Below are 27,966 nucleotides of genomic sequence, written 5' to 3'. Positions count from 1 at the left end.
TCGATTTATTGCCAAAAACGCTATGTATTAAAAACTCAATCTATTGTAAGCAACTTTAAATCGGAACATTCCAAGAAAAACGGACGAACATCAACTGTGTTTAATAGCAGATCTGAGGTAAACGTTTTGGTAATTGTAAGCCATTGCTTAAAATTGCAACTAAACCCGTAAATCACTGGGAAAATAATCCTTTATCTGCTTGAATTAAGACAACTTTAAGTACAATTGTTCGAAACAGCTAAGCCGTGTCTAGGAAAACTTCTAATTAATTTCTATAAAATCTGGACGATCATCATATGACGTAAGTCTTCAACAGATATGTTAATTATACAGTTTATTGAATTTAAAATGTTCTTTGCATGCCGTTCTGATAATGCTCATTTTTTTTTTATTGAATTTTGTAACTTCTGAATAAACAAACTCATTTACTTTTCAAAAAGTGTTTTTTTTTTATTTTTTTATCTGATACTTGGAGCACTAACATTAGCATATTTGACAAACAGATATATTAAATATATTAAGTGAAGCTTTAATCTGTGTATTTTAATTCAATTTATTTACATTGAATTGGGAACCTTTGATTCTGCCTTATTAAGATACAATATTTAACTGAAATAGTAACTGTGTAGGACTTTAATCTTCCGAGACAACTAAAATGAAATCTTAAAATATACCTATCCTCCCCATTAAAAATACATGTGACAAAAGTATACTCTGCATTACTACAATCAAGAGTTCATTTGTTTTATAAAAGAAACAATAAAACAAAAAGACACTGTGAACATACTATAGGCAACATTTATTTACAAGAAATGTAAAAACCAAGTATGATCCTTATAAGAAAACACTGGAATTACCTTAAATACAGTTTACAATAATTCTAAAAATTACAACAGAAAATAAATAGTTTTGATAAAGACAAAATCCTTTTGAATTTAAGTAAAATTGAATTAATAAAATCGAATTAACAAATACATGAAAAGAAAAAAAAAATGTACTTACATATTTACAGGCTTCTCACTGTTTTAAGAACATGTTCAAATGATAGGCAACAAACACAAAATAATAATAAAGTTATATCGAGGATATTCCATTAACTTTCAGAGTACTTTAGATATTCCACAAATGAGGATGTCTGAATAACTCTATACTGTAATGTGAATATTCCGTTTATATAACAAGTATATGGAAAACAAAACATGTTTAAAACTAATTTAAATAACTGCATAACTTTCCTTAAATCAAGCTCCACTTAGCAATACAGTGGAATCTGGAACAGTGCGATTCCAGTCAGTCATTCTTCCAATAATTACAATGATGGATTCCAACATGAGATATGACCAAAAATGTATTCATTCTGCAGCATTGAAAGGTTATTCATTCTGCAGCGTTGAAAGGTTATTCATCACTAGATCTTTCTACACTTCTTGCTGACATTTTTATCCAAATGCATATTTTTCTGATATACTTCTTTCGTTTGGTATCATCTGTCCACTTAACTTCATGATCAGCTTGACAACAAGTCCTGCCTGTTAAAAAAAACAGAGGACAATGAGTGGTTTATACAGTTTTCATTTTAAATTCAGGGCTCAAAAATCTAAGGTTTTTAAATGTGATGCAGTACATATTTCCAGCAATATCCACATGTTTATTAGATCCAATGCTGTTAAACATCACACTTACAACAGTTAAATTATAAATTATCTTATGATAGGTAGCAAAGCTGCAAAACTTTATATTACCAGCAAGCAGCTCTGAAAAAGAAAAAAGAAAATACACTGAGCATCAAAAGAAACGTATCACTTATATTTGAGCATCAAAAGAAACTTACTTATATTTGGATAAAATTCACTAGATGTGATCGAAAAATGACAAACTCTGTTTTAGAGCAGGTGCAGTGACTTTTTATTGTGCTGATTAACAACTGACATCACGAAGATGCTGCAAAATGACCTGTCGATCTTGGGCAGGTTTTGTGACTCTTGATCTCCCAATTCGTGGACGGTCATTGACAGAGTGTGTCTGGTTATACCGTCTCGAGCACCCAAGACGGCGAGCCACAGTACGCTGCCCTAGTCCAGCCTTTAACATGCCGATTGCACGAAGGTGCTGCTCTCTTGACACACGTGGCACATTGTTTTTGTTCTGTGATTTTCTTTATTGCTTTTATTCAAGCTTGCAATTCAACAGCTGAAATCACTCCCTATCCAGTGTCCAACTGTCTCACTAATTAGGTGATTAAATGCATATGCTTCAGTAATAGTCACTCAAGTGTGTCATGGTCAAGGATGAATGATCAAGTGATTAAAAAGAAACCAAAAACATTCAGTCAATGTCCATCATTTAATAAGATAAGTTTCTTTTGATGCTCGGTACATATTCACATCGTAGCAATAACGTATTGCTGGCCATAGCTTATTTATATTTAGCTACACGTTATCTGTTTTCTGGAACTCTTAATTGTTTACTGGCTCCACTTGTTCCCGCTTGCCTCTGCCTTTTTGTTCTAATTTATTTTTTTAGTAAAGAATTACAGAACACCCTGGAGAGTTTACATAAAACACATTACTTTACCTTTGTTGTATCCTACTGTATGTTGCCCATATCAGCAATATATTTTTGAAAACACAGTCCCACACAACTACATAATTATTTATATATTATATGGGTCATAAATTAGCTGTGGAATTTGAGCATCATATCCATATCAGACAAGATTGTGTTATAGAACAAATCTAAAGGAATGCTTACTTTGCACTATGCATCACAAGAACCATACCACGAATGAAATGCATATTGCATTAAAAAGGTAGAATGATATTATGAAAACGTTCTTATTTGACCAACTCAATGAAGAACCAGGTTTACAGCAGATGTTACTGGAGCAGTCTACTTGACCTTGTTTTTTCCTATCTCTGAGGATGGTTAACTGTTTCTTTTTTTAATCACATACCTTTTATGCTTTTTGTTTTAGGATTGCCCCTCCTCACTCAGACAATGCAAACATCAATATCATAGCTTTACTGCAATACGAACTTCAAATTAAAACAAAATGTGTCTGATAAACAATTTACAATTCTTAACTGCTAACCAAGGCATTTTTAATGAAAGGCTATTACTACTACACTGAAAGTACTTACAGTACTTTGACAGCAGGATTTGATGCCATAATCTTAAGCAAAGACATTATTGATTGAGCTACAATGAGAGTTCTGCTTGCTGCTCTGTACCTTTTCTGTAGTTGACATACATTTTTCTTTATTTTTTATTGGCCCTTGTTATTTTGATGTTGTGCGACAGCTTTTCTTAACATAATATTTGCAACAGGATTACAGAAGTTCACTTCATTCTCAGTAAAACTGTGATTCTTCAATTTGCTGCTGGAATTTGAGACAGTTTGACCCAGGTACAGTGTTAATTGAGGCAAACTGGCACTTTCCTTCCCCTACCATGCATTCCACACTTGGAACATACATTTCCCAAATTCTTTTTTTTTTTATTTTTTTATTTTTTTTTATAAATTTAGTCGTCGCCAATTATTTTTACCCCGGTTTTCACCCCAATTTAGCATGCCCAATTATTATCTGTATCCCCGGCTCACCGCTCGCAACCCCCCCGCCGACTCAGGAAACGGAGGCTGGAACACGCGTCCTCCGAAACGTGCTCCTTCCAAGCCGTCATTTTTCGCACTGCAGATCCACAGCAATGCTACCAGACCTATAGTGCCGGAGGACAACACAGATCTGGCGGCTCCGCTGCAGAGCCACAGGCGCCCTATCGGCCACAGGGGTTGCTGATGCGCGGTGAGCCGTGGATTCCCCTGCCGACCTAAGCCCTCCCTACCCGGGCAGCGCTCAGCCAATTGTGCGCCGCCCCCTAGGAACTCTCGGTCACGGTCAGCTGTGACATAGCCTGGATTCGAACCAGCGATCTCCAGGCTATAGAGCACATCCTGCGAGGAGCGCCTTTACTGGATGCGCCACTCGGGAGCCCCCATTTCCCAAATTCTTGAAAAGAACCTTCCCTTCGGGGTCGTCGTTGCAATCATAGCCACTTTTATGCTGGTTGTTTCTATTTTTTGACATGCAATTCCGTTGTAAGCAGTGTTGTTGACAGTGTTGTTATGTACATAATGTTTAGATTAAAACAACCGCTGTGTTTTTACCTGTTTGGTGTGCACTATGAAACTCATTTTATTTTCCAAGCTGTGTACTTGAAAATAATGATCTGCCTCCCCCAACTGCCACATAAAGGAGCCGTACTTCAGACTAATAAGCAAAGCCTGGGGATGACAATAAATACAAGAAATAAAACACACTGAAGTTTATACTTCTTAAATGTATCTATATCAACAACTTTAGATTATCTGTAGTCCAATACGTTGTCAGTTTAATATGCTGTGTTACGGTACGTGTTTAATAGCATTTAATAGCATATACAGGAGTGTTTAAAAAAAAATATATATATATATATATAAATATATATATATATATAATTTAAATAGAAAAAAAGAAGTTATAATTGTAGGTTGTCTGAAGTTTTGTTATTTTTCCCCCCAGATACCTTGGTTTCCATGTTCATAAGGAGTAGTCCTTTCGTATTGACCCCCACGTACACTCGGATGACTTTGTGATTGCTGGAGCTGGCTTTGGTGAACACCTGCCCTGTAAAGAAGGCTGCTCCGTATGTGGGAATATCCCAGCAGTTCTGTAGGAAGAGGCGTTGCAGGTGGTGCATCTCCTTACTGACACCCTCACTGGTACTGAGGCTCTGAAACAAACAAAAAAATATATCTACTAGTGAAACAGATTTTTTTTTTTTTTTTTTTTTAATAGCAGTAATGTGGACTGCTATAGCACAGAAAATACTCTTTGCTTTAATTAACATTACTGTTAAGACACATTTGGTTGAGCCATACTAATTCACATCAGTGCTATAGCAACTCACAGACATCATTTGTCCTATCCCATCATCATTAAAAAATAAAATATGCAAATCTACAGTTTGAAATGTAGAGTATTCAGATCACTATTGTTCTTAGATATTTTACTGACTTGTGTTGTTTTTTAGATCGTATTAATCTATTAACAAGCATAATAACATTCTTTAAAAAACTAACCTTGTATTCAAGAAGGATCTTATTTGTCCAATGGGGTGCTTTGCTTTTTAGTTTGGTGATTGGCACAATAGATTTGAGATTTTCTTCACTGTTAAAATAAAAAAATATATATTATATATAACACTCAGTCAGGATTCGGTCAATAACCTTTCATTTCGTTCTTTGATAATTTGTAGGCTAAATGCTCAAAATCACAAAATGGATATTTTTGTTTGTGACTGACCGAATCCTGATTTTTATATTATATATATAAATAAAACCACAACAGGCTGTGCGGTTCCCATGATATATAATCACCCCAAGGGCCTTTAACCACCCCAGAAGTGGTATATACCATCGGAACCGCACAGCCCGAAGTGGTTTACACTAGGGATGGGTCAGTATTTCGGGTATTCGAATACACGGAAATGTTGCCCCCATGATTTCGAATAGGAAACTATTTGAAATTCCCATCCCTCGTTTATACTGCTTATAAACACGGCTACCTGTCATTTGGGGGGAATAAAAATAATAAACACCTTTTAAATCAAGACAAAATCAGAAACTTTATTGTGGCTACATCTGCAGTGTAATATAGTTCCACATTTAATTTAATTTAAATGTATTGTTCACTTATTAAATAAATTACACATCTACATTTATAGTGAGTTTCAAATAACACTGAGGAAGGCAGCAGAGCAGCTGCAATGGATGCTGAAGCCGGATCTTGAGGCGAGTTTGTGTCCTCATTATATGTGAGGCACGCATATTCAAGCCTGTTTTCATCCTTTCGGATCTCAAAAGATGTTTGTTAGTTGTCGGACACCCTCATCACACACTTTGCTGCATATAGATTGTCATATTAAAATACAATACCTTAATAATTTTACCTGATAGATTCTAATGGCCCTCGGTAGGGATAACCGCTGCTTCATAGTCTCGTATTCAGATATCTAGGGCTGTTTTCACAAGCAAACAGCCTGCATACCCTAACTAAAACCTTTTGTTAAAAAATGCATCCTAAGACGTGAAAAGCTGAAGCTGGAATTTTTATATATGCAATTGTGAGCTGGCACGTGATTTGCCACTTTCAACCGACTGCAGTGACAATGAAAATATGAAATAAAAAGTTTAATGTCTATTAATACATTATTTTATTCTTTCTACATGGTGTCTAGTTGTATAATAAATTGGTAAGAGAGATGCAATAACACTATTAAGCTTATCTGTCAGTTAAAACAACATGTGTGTAATAATGGTATGTCCTGCTCCCTTGGCTGCACAAACGGTTCGGTTTTTCAGTTTTACTGAAAACCGATTGGATGTCAAAAACAGAATAAATAGTTGATACAAAAAAATCGAACCGATTATAACCAACTTGCATCCCTAGTCCCTACAGCTAAAACTACTTTTGGGAATTGAAAACAATGGGATTGAACAACAAGGTTTGCTTTCAATAAATTAAAAGTACATAGGAGGGCTAATGGACACCAGTCAATTACTGTATATTTGAGTGTAAATTGGCCATGTTGGCACTGTCTTTAAACAGTACGTACTTGAGGAATCCTTGCTTGTGCTTTTTGCTCTCATAGTTTCCATAGACGATCTGCAACAGAAGGCTGGCCAGTGTAATTAGCTTGCTGTCTGGTGATGGAAAGAACCCTTTCAGCAGGCTGTGTCGGGCTTCATCAAACAGGATAAGAATAGAAAGTGGATCTTCCACCTTTGGAATGAAAAAAGACACAGACCTATTTAATATAAACTTTTTACAGTAGAGACATATAATTTGAATTGAAGTATTTGTTCTTAAACCAAACAGATTGCTTTTTATTTATTATAAATGTGGAAAAAAGGAGGAGAGGATGAAAATGTAACCCATTTTTCAAGCATTGTTCATCCATTCATACACCTGAATGGACTTCCTGGATCAGCAGAATACATTCCATATCTTGCAGTGACATTTCAAAATGACACTTTTTCTGCTGAACTGTATGTTATTGAGCAACATGGACTGCACACAAACAGCTTGAAGGCAGTAAAACTACGAGTCATAAATACGTTTTAAATATATAGAATTTTGCCTATGTATTGCCGACTTTGTAGCTCTGTTGCTTGGCACATGACCCGAAATACACCCATGTATGGAGTAACTGGCTTTTCAGAACTTGGAGTGCAGCTGTGACCTCCGAGGGATGATAAAACCTTTGTTTCTGCTTAATAAGCTGTTTTGAGCTTATATGCAAACCATAATCAAACCAATTAAAACTGGTTCTAACTTACTTTTGTTAAAAGTGACACTCTATAACTTTAGGCCAGTTTCACAGAACGCATAACAACACACTATTGGAACACGTAGGCCTTTTCTGATAAACACGCACCTTATGTGGGGCAGTGTACACATCGTTCCATTGTTTCATCAGCCTTTGTTCCTTTCCACTATGCTTCCCATTTAAATAGTAAATAAATCATTGAAACTGTCTGTAAAGAGTGTGTGATTTTCCTGTGTTTAATGTAATATCTGAATCAAGGCAGGGTTAATGAACTCTTAATTAAGCTGTACATAGCTGGTGCACATCAGTAGTTTGCGATCACCAGCCCTGTCATTCAACCTTGTGATGCATGGGTACAGTGTTATACTGACTGTGAGAATCGAGCACAATTCATGTCATTGTTGTTAAATGTAACTTCTTGTTATCTGCTGACATTGGTAAAGAAGAAACAAACGTTACCTTTTAATGTGCTTTGTCTCACACCATGCATCATGCTAGGGAAATAAGGAAATTACGTAAGCTAGCTGTCCATCTGTGCTGTACGAAGTATTTTTATGGCTCAGCTCAGAAACTAAGATCTACACTGATGCCAGCTTAGAAACTAACATCTCTGTGGAATGCCAGCTCAGGAAAAAGCCAACATCTCTGATGCCATGAAAGCTCAGCTCAGAAGTAAACAACATCTACACTGATGCCAGCTCAGAACACCATCAGCTGAGATCACTGATGTATGTGAGATCACTGATGTATCACATTTGATTTGCTTTGTTCCGGTTTGCATTTTGATTCCTGAATAAACTATTTTTGATTGACTTTATCTGAAGAAGGTTAATTATTTTTTAGAAGAAATCAAACCTCTTACAACAGTGTATATTAGGCATGTGCTTTTGGTACATTTTTATGAACGTTTAAATGCTATGCAGGTGTCAGTGTTGAAACTTCTAAACCATATCTGCATACACACATACTATTTATATTACATTATGATGTACAGTGACAGCCCTGGTTAGCATTTTCTAAGCAAAGAAACCCTAAATTAGCAAATAACGTTTTAACATCGTAAAGACTTAACTACAAAGTAAAAAAAAAACAAAAAAAAAAAACACAGAACAACGTACACACAAAGTATATATTGAAATTAGGGCTGTCGCTCGATTCAAATTTTTGATCAGTTGTATGTGCATTAGTTGATTATGCATTAGTTGATCATTAGTTTAACCGGTAGATTCATCCGTACACATTTAATAAATGTGTGCATTGCTGCCACAAGTTAACACCTTGTTGGCTAAAATAAACACCGCTTCAGCATAGATATTTAATTTGTTTTGTGATATTGTGCAATGCGTGTGTATATAACAGTATGATATTAACGAGGCAATATAACGAGGGGTATGTGTGTGTGTGTGTGTGTGTGTGTGTATGTATGTAATTATATATATATAATTACATACATACATATATATATATATATATATATACATATATATATATACATATATATATATATATATATATATATATATATATATATATATATATATATATATATATATATATATATATATATATATATACACACACACACGCACGCACACACAAAATGTTTTTTTTCTATTTTCAAACCTTTTTCTCAATGTCCAGCCGGAGCCTCACATCTCTACGTAAAAAGAGCTGTGGTGTTTCCCGGTGGGAATCCAGGAGTGTTAATTCAGTGACGATCTCTCCCCAGTCTCGCACATGCTGGAGCGGCTTGTGGTATGGCTTCAACTGAAGACCTGGTGGCAGAAACATCACACACGTCATACATTACACAATACAGACACTGTATAGTATAAAATAAACAAAGTCAAATCTTAGAGAAATGTTTCAATGAGAAGTATTTTCAATATCAACTTTCTGAACTAAGCAAGAGGACACATGATTTACATGGGTCTAATAGTAGATACTGTGGCAAATTTGTAATGTTCATTTATTCAAATACGTAATACTTTAATACTGCACCTTCCAGGATTGTTAGATGGATGCAAACAAGACTAGTTTTCAGTGCAAAAACAAGAATGTAATTTTGGACGCCTATCACAACTCTCCAGTGGCTTCTACTACAAAAGAATACGTACAGAAAAGTATCAGGAATTGGAAGAGAACTTATAACGTGGTTGTTTGGTTTGTTAGGTTACTGATTAACTCCCGATAACGTCAACTCTGCTATTCATTTACATCACTAGGAGATACCTGTACTGTGAGACGGAGCGGTCTGACACTGAATGACAGTAGTTAACATTATGCAACAAAGAGGCCAGGATTCAGGAAAAGTGTCTATTTATTACATGTAAATACCAAAATAAAATACTGTATTGACTTTAGGTAAGAAGTGGCTTAGCAGAGCCTCACCACAAAAAAAATTAAAAAAATAAAGGAATAGAGCAACGCCCCACTACACCCCTGACTGGCCTAAAATATCTTTTTACAATTTAAAAAGTTAAAGTTTACAAAATGCAGTATGTGTTTTGCTTACTAAGGTTTTCAGAGCATATCCAGATAGTGAAGTACTGCTGGGTCTCCTGGGACAGCCTCATACCCTCCATTATCTGTTGAACAGTGGTGTTATTTCCATGTTTCAGCTCCACAGACCGGTATGACCCATCCATGCGGTAAATTCTAACCTTTTCATACTTTAAAAAATAAAATAAAAAAAGGATTACATTTGTTTGTTTTTTCATGCACTGTAAACCACACTTGCTAAGACAGACCTAATGTCAAAAGTGTCCTTACTGGTTTGCTCATGGCTTGCTGGAGTAGCTCAGCTGTTCCCTCCCACTCATTCTGCTTATTCTCTTCACACAGTTGTAAAGGCGATCTTCCTTGCTGATCGATAATGTGCTGCAAATGGAAACAAGAGCAAGTTTGAAAACTGTCAGAAAGAGTATACAAATCTACAGAATTTGTGATAAGGACAGTCAATAAATATGTACAATAACCAAAAATAGCAAAGGCCAGATTTAACAGGGTTTATTTAATTTTATAAGCAGTGGTGATGCTGAATAAATCTCAAGATAACCCTATTTTGCAAAACAAATATTATGGAAAACTTTTATTTATTTATTTATTTATTTATTTATTTATTTATTTTAAATATGAATCTTCAAAACTTTCAGTCATTTATCATAAAAGTAGTTTGTAGTGCTGTGTAGAGGTTGCAGTTCTTCAGCTGAGACATGCTACACAGATCTACCAGCACTTTACGTGAAACAAGGCTAGTAGTCGGCTGGTCAATGTTTATAGTGTATAGTTTTAGTAGTGAACTAAAGAGGCATTCAAAATATGGCAACCACTCTGTTAAATGGTATGCTAGATGCTATGCAACAACTAAAATACATTGGTCACGGACAATACACTCATATGTGTTAATATGTTACCTGCTTGTTAAACATTGTTATTTTACACTGAAAGAGAAACTGATTTGTAACTTACTCTGTCAATTTCAGGATGCCGTAAAAGAAGTTGGACTATTTCAGAGTGTCCTCCTCCAGCAGCAAAGTGGAGGGGGGAGCTGAGCTGACCATTCAGGAGGTTAGGGTTGCATTTCCCTTTCTCTAGTATCAACCTTGTAGCCTCCACCTTTCCGTACCTGCAGAAAATCAATAACAAACCAAACAAATGCTGAATACAAGCACAAAACATGATATTAATAAATTAATCTTCATTAAATAACTTAAATGAGTGCTGGTTGTGCTACGCACTATAATTATGCAATGCAATAATATTGTTTATCCAACATTGCTAAAAATGATGGTGTATAATTCTGAGGTTACAGTAATGAATACTGTGAATGTTTCTGTAAATGCATGTAATATTTTCATGTACTTACCAACAGGCATAATGAATAGGAGCCCAGTGATCACTATCCAGCTTATTGACTGAAAACTCGCTGTCCAGGAGCTTGCTGAGTAATTCAGTATCTCCTTCACAAGCACTACGGTGAAGTGGGAAATCATCAACCCACTGATGCTCTCTGGATATAATCAAAGAAAACAGTGCTTTTCAGAGAGAATGCCTCCGATTTACCAAGTATAAATGCACTTCAGTTTTTGTTTTTTTAATTCTAAATAATTAAACCTATAATACAGCCAGCTGAAGAGTAGACTAAAGCAAGTCTTTCCAACAGTGTTGCATTGTAGACAAAATTATAATAGAAAAGTCCATAACTATTAAAAAAAAAGTGGATTTAAATCCAGGTCCTTTGGCAGGTTAAATAATAGTATAAACCACCGGAAAAAAAAACAAATAAAAAACACAAATTAGGCATTACTGGCACTGGAACCTCTCAAAGTCCAAAGATTCTCCTTCACCTCCCAAGAGGTAAGTCCCTTCAGGCATGCTTATGCATGTTGGTCAGGCTATGTGTAGCTCTCATTGCCACTGCTATTGTGGATAAAGAGTGTGGAGTTTGGTTACCTGTGCTGCAAATTCAGTCAATCACTCACTTGTCTTCTGTGACACTGCTCATACTGTGCTGCCATTTCTCCCTCTTTGGAATCTGGATCTTAGAATAGTCTGGAGCTCCAAGACCAAAGTATGGGTTTATGACCACCTTGTCCACCTGTAAATACATAAGTTACTCAATCAGAGTGTACATCAAGACTGTCAAATTTGATTGGGATTTCATTATATAGCACATATTGGATCATGAATATTAATGGTTAGAAAACATGCACAGCATAAACATGAAAAACAACTGCCTGCAAAAAAAGAAAATAATAATAATTTGTATCTAGTCAAATGAATGCCTAAGCCATGACTGAAACATGTTACCCTCTACACACCAGGATGCATGCTCTTTTGGATATGTAGGGTTATTTAAACTTATTATTTCAGCTACCTACCCGATTTGTGTACTGAAGATCGGAGCCGTAAAGTGGATTGTAAATGCACATGTCTGCTTTCTCCAACGCCATCATTTTACTCTTGATCTCTAGAGCAGTGTAGCCCACGTGCTGCGTGTCTTCTGACTGGCTGGTCTCGTTTGTGTAAGCAGGGTTGCTAACATTGGTTTTGATCCTCTCTGCAGGGGCCGGTCTGAAGAGAGCTGGTATAGCAAGGGATACATTGTGCTGTTCTGCAAGCCATCTGTGAGGAAGCAGGTTTACAAAATTGAGCAATTAAATAAAGCCATCTATTTTAATTGTTTTTTGGTTTTGACTTGTAAATGATCAACAAATGGTAAAGATGAGATACAAGAGGGTCTACATACAGTACAGAAATTAACTGGTCAATATAACTGCCCCTTGCGGTCATTAATATCTGTATTACTTATTGCTGGTTCCATTGGCATGTAATACTTTATTTTCAGCTTCGCAACAATGCTGTTAAATCCCCTATTAGGTATTCATAAAATATCGCTAATCTGCCAAGGACAGTCTCTCACCATACTGACTGTGCAATTCTCATTAAACTAACCATTTTTATTACAGAAAGACTTATTTTGATCAAATTCAAGTAAAGTCAACATCCCCCCCAATGCCACTTCAATTGAATCTTACTTATCCAAAGCGATTAACATTCTGGCAGTAATGGTTGAGAAGTGAGTGCTGGTTTCACTGCAGACTCGCATGATGTCTTGTAAGCAGTAAAAACGTGGACTTCCAGGGCAATAAACACTCTTAATGTTGTCTGCAAATCAAAAGGATTAAAATTACTTTTTTTTTTTTTTTAAACTTAATTAAAAATGTGTTTTATTTACCAGTCTTATTTTATTTATCGGGACTGCGCCAAAATGTATAACCCGAAAACACCAAAATACAGTTCCTCACCTTTAATGGTAATTGGTACAATGAAAAGTGATGCTTCTTTTCCTGCATTCTCTCCAAGAGAGAACTTCTTTATGTGCACCACACGTTTACCTAGAGGGATATGAATAGGGCATCAACAAGCACTCAGTAAGAATTATGAAAAAGTAGATCATAGGGTCCAAATTGTTGCATCTCTGGACCCATTTGAGATAGAGACATGATTTTGGTGTAATTCTGTTGGAAATAGCTTGGTTGATAAAGTTTTATAATTAAATAACACATTTATTACTTCACCAGAAAATTATAAAGCTGTACCTATCTCAGAATCTTTACGTGTGTTGAATAACCTAACTGTTTTCTCCAAGTCTGCCTGACTGATTGAGGAGGCAGACTATAATTCCTATTTGTCTGCGACTACTGATCATGCTTCCCCTCTTAGAACTCAGGCAATATCTCATGGCCATTCCTCTCCCTGGTATACAGATCAGCTGAGAGATTTGAAACAAACTGCGCACAGATTTAAGCGGAAGTGGAGGTCTTCTGGTCTCACTGTTCGCAAGAAGATCTGGAAACTAAATTGTTTTACCTATAAAACATGCTCTTATCTGTCAGGATGAGCTGCTATTCAAGTATATCTACAGAAAGATGCAGAAATCCTAGGGTGGTGTTTAGAACTTCTAATAAAACACTCCATCCTAATGAGAATGCAACTGCATCTTCAACATCACTAAATTGTGATGATTTTGCTAATGAACGTCATTATGCTAGCTCATTTTTGCATAACTTCTACTGTGTGTGAAATTCTTATAAATAAAATAGACTGAAGTAAATGGACAGCTTTATTTCACGGTGCAGTGCAGCTTTGGCCCTGTGTAAATCGCGATTTTGCGGGCTGAGCGGAAATCGTGAAATTAGCCCAATACTGCGAAAATGGATGTCTATAAAAAGGCAAAAAATGTGTCTGCAGCAGATCACGTAAAGCAGTATCCAGCAGGAGTTTTACACAGTGATGGAGGTAAGCTGTTCTGTACGTCCTGCAACGTTACTGTAGATCGCTACCGTTGACAGGCATTTAGATTCAAGTACTCATCGAAAGAGAAAGGCGGAAATCCAGAGCAGTACTGAGACTGCTTTACTTGCAAAAAAAACAAAAAACTGACTTCACATGTTCCAAAAGTCCACTGAAAACTGAAGCACGAAACAGTACATTTTGCACTGGCAGAGGCATTTGTTTGCACAAATATCCCTCTTGAAAAATTGTACAACCAAAATTTCCACAGATTCTTCAGACTGAGTGTAGCAAATGGTGAAGCGATTCCTTCATCAGCCCAGCTGAGACTTGAATACTTACCTAAAAGTTGCAGAGTATCACATTAAGGAATTGGAAAAAAGGTCTGGTTGCTTGTCAGAGGTCACTGACGAGTCGACTGATGCCCAAGATCAGTATGGTTTACACATTGTATTTATTTTGCAAGACCTAAATGGTGAACATGCATCTGATGTACTAGAACTGAAAGCTGTCCTTGCAGATACACTTTACCTACAGGCTGTTAATTTACAACATCGTTTCACAAGCTATTGTAAAATGCTTGAATAACTTTGACGTTGATTTTGATGATGTCAGTGCAATTATCTCTATATTTGATGTTTAAAAAAATAATAATCTGTACACATAATTTATAAAATAGTTCTGTGCACATTCCGCAAAATACAATACTTTACCCATGACACTGCTGTGAATTTTAAAGAATTTTCGCGATTTTCACAGGGCCTTACACATTACAGCAGACATGGATTAGAATAATTGTGATGAAATACAATTCATAACCAGTAAACAGAAGGAATTAGAAAATAGTTTTTGCATAGTTCAATACCTTGCTGATTATAGTACGTTATTTAAAACCATTAAAAAAGATAACACTTGCCTTTGAACCCTTGGTTGTTCGTGGATATGGGTTTGGTTATCTCATACACATACTCCAAAATGGACCCAGAGGTATCTCCATCCCCATGAATTTTGGTTCCTAGTAGCACTTTCTTCCTTTTCTTTTCCTTTCCTACTAATGGAACTTCTAACAGAAGAATCTAACAAAGTACCACAATTATCTCTGTAGATTGGGGGTAGCCCTTACAAATCACAAAGAGTCATGCACATTTTCGTTTTTTGTATGTTTTCTTTTACCAGGGGAGGTTGTTTATATCAGAATACAACAATCTAATTCAAACTCTTAACACTGAAGAAGCCCTTAACGTAGACCACCTAAAAAAAACACATTTTAAGAACACAATTTAACCCAAACATATATGTATTTTATAGGACACAAAAATACATATCCGTCACTTTTAATATCATGACATTCATGTTGCCTTCCCTTAAAGCCAAGATCACTGTTGTGTTTCCCATGGGGTGACTTTCCTCATAAAAGATGAAACCACTCCCTTGTTTTTCCATACAGAAACAATAATCTCCATGTTGTATTCTAGTCTGTAAAATATCTACCAGTACACACAGGGGTAGGGAGTGTGTATAGGAGGCAGTTATTTAACCAGGATGTTTCACTGCTTTTACCTAATTTTTCAATGTGGATAGCCTGAAGTGCAAGGACACTGGGCTTTGATTCCAGGATTTTCTGGCTCCCAGAAATCCAAGAACTGGATCACATAACGCTACAGTGTAATGTACATTACAATGTGATACAGTTGACTAGCGGTTTAACTAGTAATATCTTGAATAATATACCATAGGTGAGGGGTGCCTGAACAGGAGTAAAGCACCCAACAGGTCTTATTAAAGAGACCTTCTTACACAGAGCAAGGGCACACTATACCTAGACAATTACAGATTTATCCATTTCATTTTTATTAAGAGTCTTCATGCTCTTGACAATCTTGTTACTCATTTACAACCTTAGCCAGATGAAACCCATTAAGGCGCATCCTATCACATATTGCAGTTTCCTGTTTCAAAATGTACAGCTCAAGTGTATTTTGATAAAACTTTCCACAGTTTTTACAGACTTTTTTATGCTCCAACTTCTCTTTAAATCAATTTGCTTTTATATTATACTTATTTAACTGTTTAAACTGGCAGTAAAGTTAATAAGATACGGTTATTAAGGGCTTTTACCTGAAGTTGAAACCTTTGTCAAACTGTCATCATCAAGACTGAACAAGTGGTTCCAGAGATTCAATAACTCAGCCAATCAGGTTTCAGTACTGTTAAGTTATAATAAGTTATTTCACATACTTGTGCAGAATGAGTAGTTTAATATAAAATCTACAACAGTATTATAGTGAAAAACAGCAAAGCTAAAAACAACATTGGGGAAACTTTGTTCTTAGAAGCTTACTTCATAAGCCTTTGCTCTATATTCCTTGGAGCTGAGACTTGCAGTATTCTTTGGTCGAATCACAACAACAAACACGTCCTCCAGGTTATCCTTGTTGCCCATGGTGCTCGAGTGGATTCAGTTCCCTTTAGGCATCATTAAGACTGTGTTTACTGAGGTTCACCACACCTAAATAAATAAACTAAAACAAATAATGTTACACTGCAAGACCAGTTTTCAAAACAATAGTATTTACAACCAACACATTCTATTTCTCACTGAATAGTCAAGAATAGGATTCTCCTGTTTTAATAAGATGTAGAATCACCAAACACCCCCGATGTACACCAAACTGATTGATGATTTTCACAGACCATGATTTGCACTAATCCTGTATATAAAATCCATTTAATTTGAAAAGCAATGAAGCAATGTCACCCCTTCAAGTCTCCTTTAATCTTCCACAAGAGGCTACATTGCAGAAACAAGATCTCAAAAAGACTTTAGTTTGTTCATAGCTTCCTATAATGTTGGAGATGTGAGGCAGACACACTGACCTTTCAATGGAAATTTTTTCATATTTTTTATTTGTTATCCCAATGTCAGTAGTCAAAAGGACAAAAACTTTGAATTGGGTAATTATAACGTGCAATAAAAAAATACAAACAGTTTTAAGTAAAAGGTACACTCAAAATTAAAAAGAATTGTCCTGGTACAACCCTAAGAACCCGGCTTCATGTAAATTGAAGGTTATAAGGTTTTAAATCCAACATTTGTGGATGTAATGATCTAGGGGTGCCATCATTCAAACATTTCTGTGTACTGATGTTTAGTAACATTAACTACTCAATGTGTGTACTGTAAATCATCTACATTGCACTAGGGTGCTGTATATTGTCATAACTGCCGCACACACATCGGGTCTAGTGGATGAATAAAAACTTAAGATAGACCAAAATTGTTAAATAAAAGGAAATACTAACATCACTTTAATATGCTCAACATTGGAAATGATTCTGATTATGGAACAGTTGCCTCCAGTCTTTTGGCTTTGCCTTAGTGCAAGTACTTGCATAATGCTGTACCATTGCTGATAAACCCCATTATATGTGGTGCTGATGAAAATACAAATATAACAAACCATCAACAAATTCCCAAGCAACAGCACGGGACAAAAAAAAACAAACACATATCAGATGTAATTATTTATGTTTGCACATTCATTTACAAAAGTTTAGTGAATCAGCTCTGAAATGAAAAGCAAAGGCCCTTCCCAACAGCACACCCTCAGACTAAGGAGAGAACTGTAACAAGGGTTCTGAGAAGATCCAACCATTCCCCCTTGACTAGCCAACCAATATGGCAATAAGTCAGCCCTAGACACTGCAATTTAGTGCTTGATTTAAAAAGTCTAAAATCCTTTAGGGATTTTGTTTATGTTACATATTACGCCCCCCACCCCCACACAGTGGTACTTCATCCTATTAATTTTGTATTATTTTGTTTTCATAACTGCAGCAAGGATTTTAGGGATATGAATGGCATGCACACTTCTTAAATGCATCAGAAAAATGCATTTTTCATTTAGAGGAGTTTTTACAATTATTTACGAAGGGAATATAAATATATTTCTATAAAAAGTATCCGTCCGCTACTGTATATACAGCTGTCAACACGGATCAATGCCAAAATGCCTTGCACACAACATTTCCCTCTATTTAGGATTAAACAGCAGGATGAACAGTACGCCAATTTAAAATAAGGTTCTTGTTACACAGTATGGGTGTTGGTTACACATTTGCAGAAATTAACTCTTAACCTCTCTAAACAGACTAGCATTGTTTACAAATATAAACAACATTTTCAAATAACAAAACAGAGTACTTACAGTAAAAGTAGACGCAGGAAGCATTTAGCTGGAAACAATATACATAAAACGGCTACATCTTGAAAAAACAAAACACAAAGAAAGATAACAACCGTATGAAATAAAAAGTTTCAGCCTTCCAACAACCGTCCCATCCTTCTTTGCTCTTTGCGTCTGACGTTCAGGGTATTGTGTGATTTAACATTTCCGGGTCACATGCAAGGATAATAGAAGGGATCGGACATAGTGGGCGGGGCTTAGATGGGAGCTAACTCTTGGGACAGATGTTGAAGCATCTGCTTTACAGCGCAGGCTTTGGGTACGTCCAAAATCATTGAGGATTTCATAAATTCTGTCACTGATCTGAACTGGTTGGATGTTGAAGCATTTCAAATGTGGTCATTACTTTTACAATAATTTAGTCTAATGCGTGTATGTAACGTATAATTAGTTATAATCATCAGTACAGAAAGTATTTAATGTTTACGACACCCAGTTTATATAGCTAGCTATATGTGTATCCTCGCGACCTGAAATTGAAATAAACAAAAACGAAGGGACACCTTGCAGTATGAGAACAACGCTAGTTTTTTTATTTTCTACTGGGCGAAATATTCAACAGTACGCTTCCCTTACGCAATACATTTACAGATCTGGTATGGTAGGCGGCAGTAGGAACACAACTAACTTTAAAGCAAGGCAATAAAACTACACAATTTTACACTGTTAAGTTACAGGTTTGTGTCAAGCGCTAGAAATGATCATACATTTAAAATGTTTAAGACTAAAAAATTATGGGAGTTTGTCCGATCCTTCTTTTTATTGTCCTTTGTCACACGCCGAACCAACCCACTAGCCTGCGCTTCAAATATACTCAGTTTTGAGTGTCCACTGCTGAAAACGATATATATATATATATGTGTGTGTGTGTGTGTGTGTGTGTGCGTGTGTGTGTGTGTGTGTGTGTGTGTGTGTGTGTGTGTGTGTGTGTGTGTATAATTCCTGTTAGACTACATTATTTTGAACATTATTGTCTTTAATTCTATTTGAAAAATACTGCGAGGTTATATATTAAGCACGTCACGTTATAAATGCTGTTGTGTTGCCGTACTAGTATACACAGTATATAATAGCAAAAACAGTGAATATATGAAAAACATTCTGCAGCGTTAAAGCAGGGAGAATGAGAAGCCACCATATCTGGTCAACATTGACTTTTGAACGATCTTTGTTTGTTTTAAAGTGAGGTAATAAAATGTAATATATCATTGTTCCTCGTGGGGGCAGCACAATGACACAACTACGGTATATACAGACGTGATCAAATTTGTTGGTACCCCTCCACAAAAAACGAAGAATGCACAATTTTCTCTGAAATAACTTGAAACTGACAAAAGTAATTGGCATCCACCATTGTTTATTCCATATTTAATAGAAATCAGACTTTGCTTTTGATTTTTTATTCAACATAATATTGTAAATAATAAAACAAATGAAAATGGCATGGACAAAAATGATGGAACCTCTAACCTAATATTTTGTTGCACAACATTTAGAGGCAATCACTGCAATCAAGCGTTTCCTGTAGCTCTCAATGAGACTTCTGCACCTGTTAACAGGTCGTTTGGCCCACTCTTCCTGAGCAAACTGCTCCAGCTGTCTGAGGTTTGATGGGTGCCTTCTCCAGACTGCAAGTTTCAGCTCTTTCCATAGATGTTCGATAGGATTCAGATCAGGACTCATAGAAGGCCACTTCAGAATAGCCCAATGTTTTGTTCTTATCCATTCTTGGGTGCTTTTAGCTGTGTGTTTTGAGTCATTATCCTGTTGGATGACCCATGACCTGCGACTGAGACAGAGCTTTCTGACACTGGGCAGTACGTTTCGCTCCAGAATGCCTTGATAGTCTTGAGATTTCATTGTGCCCTGCACAGATTCAAGGCACCCTGTGCCAGGCTCAGCAAAGCAGCCCCAAAACATAACCGAGCCTCCTCCATGTTTCACTGTAGGTATGGTGTCCTTTTCTTTGAAAGCTTCATTTTTTCGTCTGTGAACATAGAGCTGATGTGACTTGCCAAAAAGCTCCAGTTTTGACTCATCTGTCCAAAGGACATTCTCCCAGAAGGATTGTGGCTTGCCAATATGCATTTTAGCAAATTCCAGTCTGGCTTTTTTATGTTTTTCTGTCAAAAATGGAGTCCTCCTGGGTCTTCTTCCATGGAGCCCACTTTCGCTCAAAAAGCAACGGATGGTGCGATCAGAAACTGACGTACCTTCACCTTGGAGTTCAGCTTGTATCTCTTTGGCAGTTATCCTTGGTTCTTTTTCTACCATTCGCACTATCCTTCTGTTCAATCTGGGGTCGATTTTCCTCTTGCCGCCGCGCCCAGGGAGGTTGGCTACAGTTCCATGGACCTTAAACTTCTTAATAATATTTGCAACTGTCACAGGAAAATCAAGCTGCTTGGAGATGGTCTTGTAGCCTTTACCTTTACCATGCTTGTCTATTATTTTCTTTCTGATCTCCTCAGACAACTCTCTCCTTTGCTTTCTCTGGTCCATGTTCAGTGTGGTGCACACAATGATACCAAACAGCACAGGCATAGGCTGAATGACTGATTACAAGATTGGAGACATGTGTGATACTAATTAAAGAAACTAATTAGTTTGAAATATCACTATAATCCAATTATTTATTATCTTTTCTAAGGGGTACCAACAAATGTGTCCAGGCCATTTTAGAATATCTTTGTAGAATAAGCAATAATTCATCTCTTTTCACAGCTTCTTTGCTTTATTCTATGACATACCAAAGGCATGCAAGTATACATGATAAAATAGCTTTTAATTTCATCACTTTTCAGGAGGAATGAAGCATTATTTCAATGAGCTGTAAGGGTACCAACAAATTTGAGCATGTCTGTATATATAATTTATTTCTTAGCAGATGCCCTTATCCAGGGCGACTTACAAAAATACATTTCAAGAATCACAGTCCAAGTAATAATACAATTAAGAGCAAGATAAAAATACAATTACTTTGGTTCTAGCAAGTACAAGTATAACAAAATATGATTCAATACCGGAGCAGATAACAGTGTCAGTGATATTTACATCAGGATATAATTAAATACAAAATACTACAGTACTCTAAAGTACAGGATTACATGCAGCAAAATAGGGGGCAGATAAGAGCAAGTAAAGCACATTTAAGGAAGAGTAATAAGTGTCCAGAGGGAAAAGAGGAGTTCTACAGGTGCTGTCTGAAGAGGTGAGTCTTGAGGAGGTGCCGGAAGGTGGTTAGGGACTGGGCAGTCCTGACATCTGTAGGAAGGTCATTCCACCACTGCGGAGCGAGGTTGGAGAAGGAGCGGGCTCTGGAGGCAGGGGAGCGTAGAGGAGGTAGAGCCAGTCTTCTAGTGCAGGAGGAGTGGAGAGGTCGAGTGGGGGTGTAGGGAGAGATGAGGGTCTGGAGGTAGCTGGGTGCAGTCTGGTCAAGGCATCTGTAGGCTAGTACAAGAGTCTTGAACTGGATGCGAGCGGTGATCGGGAGCCAGTGGAGTGAGCGGAGCAGTGGAGTTGCGTGGGAGAAGCAAGGCAGAGAGAACACCAGACGAGCAGCGGAGTTCTGGATGAGCTGGAGCGGACAGGTGGCGGACGCAGGGAGGCCAGCCAGGAGGGAGTTGCAGTAGTCTAGGCGGGATAGTACCAGGGCCTGGACCAGGAGCTGGGTTGCGTAGTTGGTGAGGAAGGGTCGGATTCTTCGTATGTTGCTCAGGAAGAATCGGCAAGTGCGTGCCAGAGAGATGTGCTGGGAATAAGAGAGGCAGGAGTCCAGGGTTACTCCGAGTTTCTTAGCTGAGGAGGAGGAGGGAGAGAGTGTGGTAGATTCCTGAGGAACGGAGATAGAGATATCAGAGGAGGGGAGGAGGGAAAGAAAAGGAGGTTAGATTTAGAGAGGTTGAGTTTGAGGTGATGCGAGTGCATCCAGGAGGAGATACCAGACAGACAGGTAGAGATACAGGAGGGGATGGTGGAGTCAGAGGTGGGGAATGAGAGGAAAATCTAAGCATCATCAGCATAGAAATGGTATGAGAAACCATAGGATGCGATGAGGGGGCCAAGGGAGTGGGTGTAGAGAGAGAACAGGAGGGGACCCAAGACTGACCCTTGGGGGACTCCTGTTGAGAGAGGGCAAGGTGTGGAGGTTGCTCCACGCCAGGTTACCTGGTAAGTGCAGTTGGAGAGGTAGGAGGAGAACCAGGCCAGAGCAGTGCCAGGATCCCCAGGTCAGCAAGAGAGGATAGTAGAATAGAGTGATCGACAGTGTCAAAGGCAGCAGAGAGGTCGAGGAGAATTAGGACAGTGGAGAGAGAGCCAGCTCGGGCAGAGTTTAGTGAGTTGGTGACAGACAGGAGGGCGGTTTCAGTGGAGTGAGCAGAACGGAAGCCAGATTGGAGAGGGTTGAGCAGAGAGTGGTTGGACAGGAAAGCAGAGAGCTGGCAGTGAACAGTCCGCTCGCGGGTTTTGGAGATGAAGGGTATGAGGGAGCAGGACGGTAGCTCTGGAGGGAGGTGGGGTCGAGAAGGGAGGAGATGAAGGGAAGTAGAGCAGGTGCAGCAACTTGAAAGAGGTGAGTGGGGAGGGGGTCCAGGGCACACGGTGAGTTTGTGACCCTGGAGCAGGGAGGAGAGGACAGAGTCTGAGAGGGGAGAGAAGGTGGAGAAGGAGGGTGAGTTAGTAGAGGATGCAGTGGGTGTAGGTGTTGGAACGGGAAGGGATGGGGGGGAGAGGTGTTAAAGGGTTTGCGGATAGCTGAGATTTTAGAAGAGAAGAAAGAGACAAAGTCATCAGAGAAGATAGAGGAGGGAGGAGGAGGGTGGTTTAGGAGGGACGAGAAGGTAGAGAATAGTTTACGGGGGTTGTTGGTGGAGGCTTGGATTACAGATTGGAAATAAGTACATTTAGCAGAGGAGAGAGCAGAGGAGAAGGAGGAGAGGAGAGTGCGGTAGAGGTCTAGGGTAGCAGGGAGTTTGGTTCTCTTCCATTTCTTTTCAGCAGATCGCAGTGTGGTTCTTGCTGAGCAAAGCACAGAGGAGAGCCAGGGTTGGGGAGGGGAGGGGCGAGCAGGTCGGAAGGTGAGGGGACAGAGGGAGTCGAGGGAGGAGAAGATGGTGGAGGTAGCAGAGTCTACAGAGAGTTGGGAGAAGGAGTCGATAGGAGGGAGGTGAGAGAGCGGTGGAGGCAAGGACAGAGGGGGAAAGAGAGCGGAGGTTACGGTGAGAGGTGACAGTGGGGGTAGGAGGAGCAGGGAGAGAGGGGAGAGACAGAGAAGAATAGATGAAATAGTGATCAGAGAGGTCCAGGGGGGTGGCAGAGAGGGTGGAGGGGCAGCAGGCCCTGGAGAAGGTGAGGTCCAGTTGACGGCCAGCTTTGTGGGTAGGGGGGATGGAGAGAGACAGAAGTCGAAGGAGTGAAGGAGAGGGAGGAATCCGGCAGAGTGGCTGGGGTTGGAGAGATGGATATTGAAGTCACCTAACAGGACAGTTGGGGTAGACAGAGAGGGGAGGGAGGAGAGTAGATAGTCGAGTTCATCAAGAAAGTGAGAAAGAGGTCCAGGGGGACGGTACAGTACAATTAGCAGGAGTTGACAGGGAGAAGTTAGTTGGACAGCATGAAATTCAAAGGTGTTAACAGAGAGTGAGGAGAGGTCGGAGGGGACAGAAAAGAGTAAGGAGGGAGAGAGGAGAAGACCCGTCCCACCTCCCCGTCCAGTGAGACGCAGGGTATGGGACAGGACGTAGAGAGAGGACAGGGCGGCAGGAGTTACAGTGTTATCAGGGGACAGCCAGGTTTCATTGAGAGCACGGAAATCGAGAGAGAGGAGGGAGGCAAAGGCAGAAATGAAATCATCTTTGTTAGCAGAAGAGTGACAGTTCCAGAGTGCACCAGAGAGAGTGCGGGAGGGGAGAGAGTGAGGGGGGGGGAGGCAGAGGGATGAGGTTAGAGGGGTTGGAGGAGCAGCGGCGGAGAGAGGGCAGAGGACGAGGGCAAGAGGACAGAACAGGGATGTGAGAGACATAGCAGGACAGGCAACACAAATAGGCACAGTGGGAGCGATGGGGTGGAGGGTACAGACCTGACTAGTAGATGGCATCTTCCAGGGCGCTGCTAGGTTCGGATCTATTCCAACAGCGTCTCGGCACAGGCCTCCCCTTGCTGGACTCCCACAGCTAGACTCCCGGCTCTTTTGTTGAGGCGCTTCGGTTTGTTGGTGCTTCGTGCTGGCACACAAATAGCCTGCCTGACTAATATAACAACTGGGTGGGGAAAAAAAAAACGAAACTGTGTGGAAACCAATCAAATAGCAAATAAACCTCTATTCAATTTAACCACACTCACCTGGTACTAATCACACACTACCTCACCTAATTCAAACACCACCTTACAATGTTACTGAATGTAGTTAATTTAAAATTAATTGAAGCAGAAACTTACCTATCTGCCTCAGACACTGGTTACCTGTAGACTGACCACTAGTAGATTCACTCAGCTTAAATAGGTTCCAACCTCACTTTGCAAAGGAACTGGCAACAGATGCTAACTGCCCTAGAGACAGTAAAAAAAAAAAAAAACAATACTTTCACACACTTCAATATATATATAGTGTATTTTTTATTTTTAAATATGTAATTAGGGATTTCTGATTTTGATTTAAAAAAATGAAATCTGTATAACCAATAAACACTTGACAGTGTAAATGATTAATCAATTCACGTTGACCACCACTTTCCCATTAAAAAAAAAAAACCTGCTACACTGTACTAAAAAAAAAAAAAAAATTATAAAAAATAGCGTAACGTTGCCCCGAGTGCTCGGGAGGATTGACTCGAACGAGAACATTGTGAGTATCAGGATCTGTTTAATGCCTTACTGGTTTTTACACACTGGCCCGCTCTAATAGCATACCAGTCTAAACTCATCACTGCCCAGACGAACCCTAAGCGTGCCTACTTAATCCTTCCCTTATCCCACCCACTTGGGAGTCAGCCTCCTATCATAGCCCAATAAAACCCACGAAACCCCCCATAGGACCCTCGCATATCAATCAATACCCCGTAACGTGCCATAGGTCTGCTTTTCTCTATAACCTCTATGGGTGTGATAGCATGCTACACTGCCCCCATCTCAGATACATTCATCCCCGAATGCATTAAAACTCAATGGGTGTCCGAAGTTCCCTCCCAAACATAATGGCAGCTCGTATGGTGAACGGCAGTTCTGTATGCCGTCAGGAGGAGTGGCAAATGGACATCCGAGTCTTTCTGATGAACCTCCACAACTACTGACAGCTGTGTCTCCAGGGTCCTGTTATAGTACTCATCCATTTCGTCGCTCTGGGGATGGAACAGGGTGGTGCGTGTCTTCTGGATGCGCAATAGCTTGCAGGCCTTTAGAAACTCTTCCGCCTCAAAATTTAGCCCCTGGTAGCTATACAAATCTCCTGGCACACCAAATCGGGAGAAGAAGTTATTAACCAGGACCTCAGCAATGATGGTCGCCTCCTGGTTTGGTACAGCGTAGGCCTCAGGCCACTTGGAAAAGTAATCCATGGCAATTAAAATGTAGCGATTACCTTTCTCTGACATTGGCAGGGGTCCCAACACATCAATGGCCACCCTCTCCATTGGGGAACCAGCGTTGTACTGGTGTATAGTGGCGTGACCCCGCTGTCGGGGACCCTTGCATGCTGTACAGGCATCACAGCAATGGCGCCACTGATCCACGTCCTGGTGACACCGGGCCCAGTAGAAATGCTGTCTTACCTGAGCCTGTGTCTTCGTCACTCCAAAATGACCTGATGAGAGCAAGTTATGTGCTGTCTGGAGGAATGAGGGAACCAGCAGCAGGAGCCACTAACTGCAACACAACACGGTCCCCCGTCAGCGTCTTCCATCTTCGCGACAGGATTCCCTCTCTCAGCTCAAGGCAGTCCCACTGATCCCACCGCGCCTTCACCCGCTCTCCATATGTGGCAATTTCTTCCCATGATGGTCGCTGACCAACTCCTTTTCATTGCAGAAGATGCGCAATGTTACTGTCGGCTTCCTGCATTTCCTGTTTCTGCTCTGCCGACCACTCGGAGATAACCACTCTCATCACTGATTGCTCTCATGGCACACAACTCGTTGTAGGTGCATGCACCAGGATGTCGTCCTACACCAGGCAGGAAGACAAGGGCAGCCCATCCAGGACCCGCTCCATTAATCGTTCAAAGGTCGCTGGAGCATTGCAGAGGCCAAATGGCATTATTGTGAACTGCCACAGGCCATGCCCAGTTGTAAACATGCTTTTACCAGCTCTACCTGCAATACCCACTCCTCAGGTCCTCTGGCAACAGCCCCCCTCTCTCTATATCCTCCATCCCCATAATGCCGGCATTGTCCCTTTTTCTGTTGCACATCAGCCCCACATAAAAATGCTGCCCTACACTCCCTAATGTCAGCTTGTCTGTGGTCATGTCCAGCTGACTGTTGTTGGCCTGGAGGAAGAGGCCCTGCAGGGAACTTCGCTGTCATTCGCTGCGGTTTAGTTTTCTTTTCTAACTCCGGGCCTATGGATTTTCATGAACCAGGCATTGCCCCTCTAGCCTGGTCCTCTTTAGTTTCCCCACATTGGGGTCCAGCGTGCTTTGTCGGGCAGTTACGACTGAGATGCCCAGGCCTCCCACATGTCCAGCAGGAGATTGGCACACGTGGGCGGGGACCACAAAATCACTGTTCATCCCTCAAGGCTTCCACAATACTGGCCATGTTTGCAACAGTCATGTTGCCAACATCATCCATGCAAGGCTTCTAGCATCAGGGCCACAGCTGCTAGACATGGCATTCACTTCAGGATTAAGCTGGGGTACCATGGACTCAAGGCCAGCAAAACAATTTCCCCAAAGGCCTTGCTGAAAGATGGGCGATACGGGCAAGGGCGCCATCTTTTGGGTTTTCTGAACTGTCAGATCGCTGGCATACGAGGGGTTAATCTTCATGACATCAGACCATGCAAAGTTATTCCCACCCATTTTCTGGTTATTATTTTGCATTAAAATAATTGGAGGTACTTGGTGATTGTAATGCATTGCAGTATTGCTGGTAAATGTGGGGTTAACTGGCATAAAAGTAGGCTGTATTATTGTATCAGGCTGTTTTTCTGGTTTGCCCTTCACAAGGATGGTGTTGGAGGGTTGCTGAAGCTGGAAACTGATGTCATCATTGCCCTTCTCAAAGATGGCCACCACACTCTGACCACCGATAGGGACCGCCTCTTCATTTACACGTTGCTGCCTAGAAATTTTCTTTCTCTCCATGTCGCTCTGAAACATCGAAAACGCTCGACTGGCACACCCCACGGCTTGCTTCAAAGTCAGGGGATTTCTCAATTTAACCTGCATCCTAAAATGGGTTTCACCGAGTGCTTCTATAAATTTATCCTTAGCTATCTCATCCTGTGCTCTCTTGGTAACTGGCTGTTGGACCTCTCTCTGCCTTGCGTTCTCTGGCTGCTCGGCCTGGGGTGCCCGTGGTCTTGCTCCTGTCAGAGGTGCTCAGAACATCGACGA

At 39.7% G+C, this 27,966-nt stretch overlaps 1 protein-coding gene across 2 annotated transcripts; it reads right to left on the bottom strand.

The window, feature by feature from the left end:
- Positions 1-784: 784 nt before the first annotated feature.
- On the bottom strand, positions 785-18,541 carry LOC117394756 (krev interaction trapped protein 1-like). Of its 2 annotated transcripts, XM_033993283.3 has the most exons (17): positions 18,375-18,541; positions 16,508-16,688; positions 15,083-15,242; positions 13,179-13,268; positions 12,909-13,038; positions 12,252-12,495; positions 11,853-11,968; positions 11,237-11,380; positions 10,840-10,996; positions 10,141-10,248; positions 9,884-10,040; positions 8,992-9,143; positions 6,655-6,821; positions 5,120-5,207; positions 4,564-4,770; positions 4,166-4,282; positions 785-1,529 (listed from the first exon to the last, which is right to left on the bottom strand). In XM_033993283.3, the coding sequence occupies exons 2-17, from the start codon at positions 16,607-16,609 to the stop codon at positions 1,440-1,442; spliced, it is 2,229 nt and encodes a 742-aa protein (XP_033849174.3). In that variant the 5' UTR covers positions 16,610-16,688; positions 18,375-18,541; the 3' UTR covers positions 785-1,439. The 2 variants fall into 2 exon arrangements, with proteins under 2 accessions (XP_033849174.3, XP_058868532.1); XM_059012549.1 differs by lacking the exons at positions 15,083-15,242; positions 18,375-18,541 and having other exon boundaries at positions 16,508-16,611.
- Between the last annotated feature and the right edge of the window lie 9,425 nt (positions 18,542-27,966).

This window comes from Acipenser ruthenus, chromosome 3 (assembly GCF_902713425.1).
Source record: "Acipenser ruthenus chromosome 3, fAciRut3.2 maternal haplotype, whole genome shotgun sequence".
NCBI classification, from domain to species: domain Eukaryota; kingdom Metazoa; phylum Chordata; class Actinopteri; order Acipenseriformes; family Acipenseridae; genus Acipenser; species Acipenser ruthenus.
The sequence above is the reverse complement of the archived record's forward strand: the minus strand, read 5'-3'. Positions and strand labels throughout refer to the sequence as shown.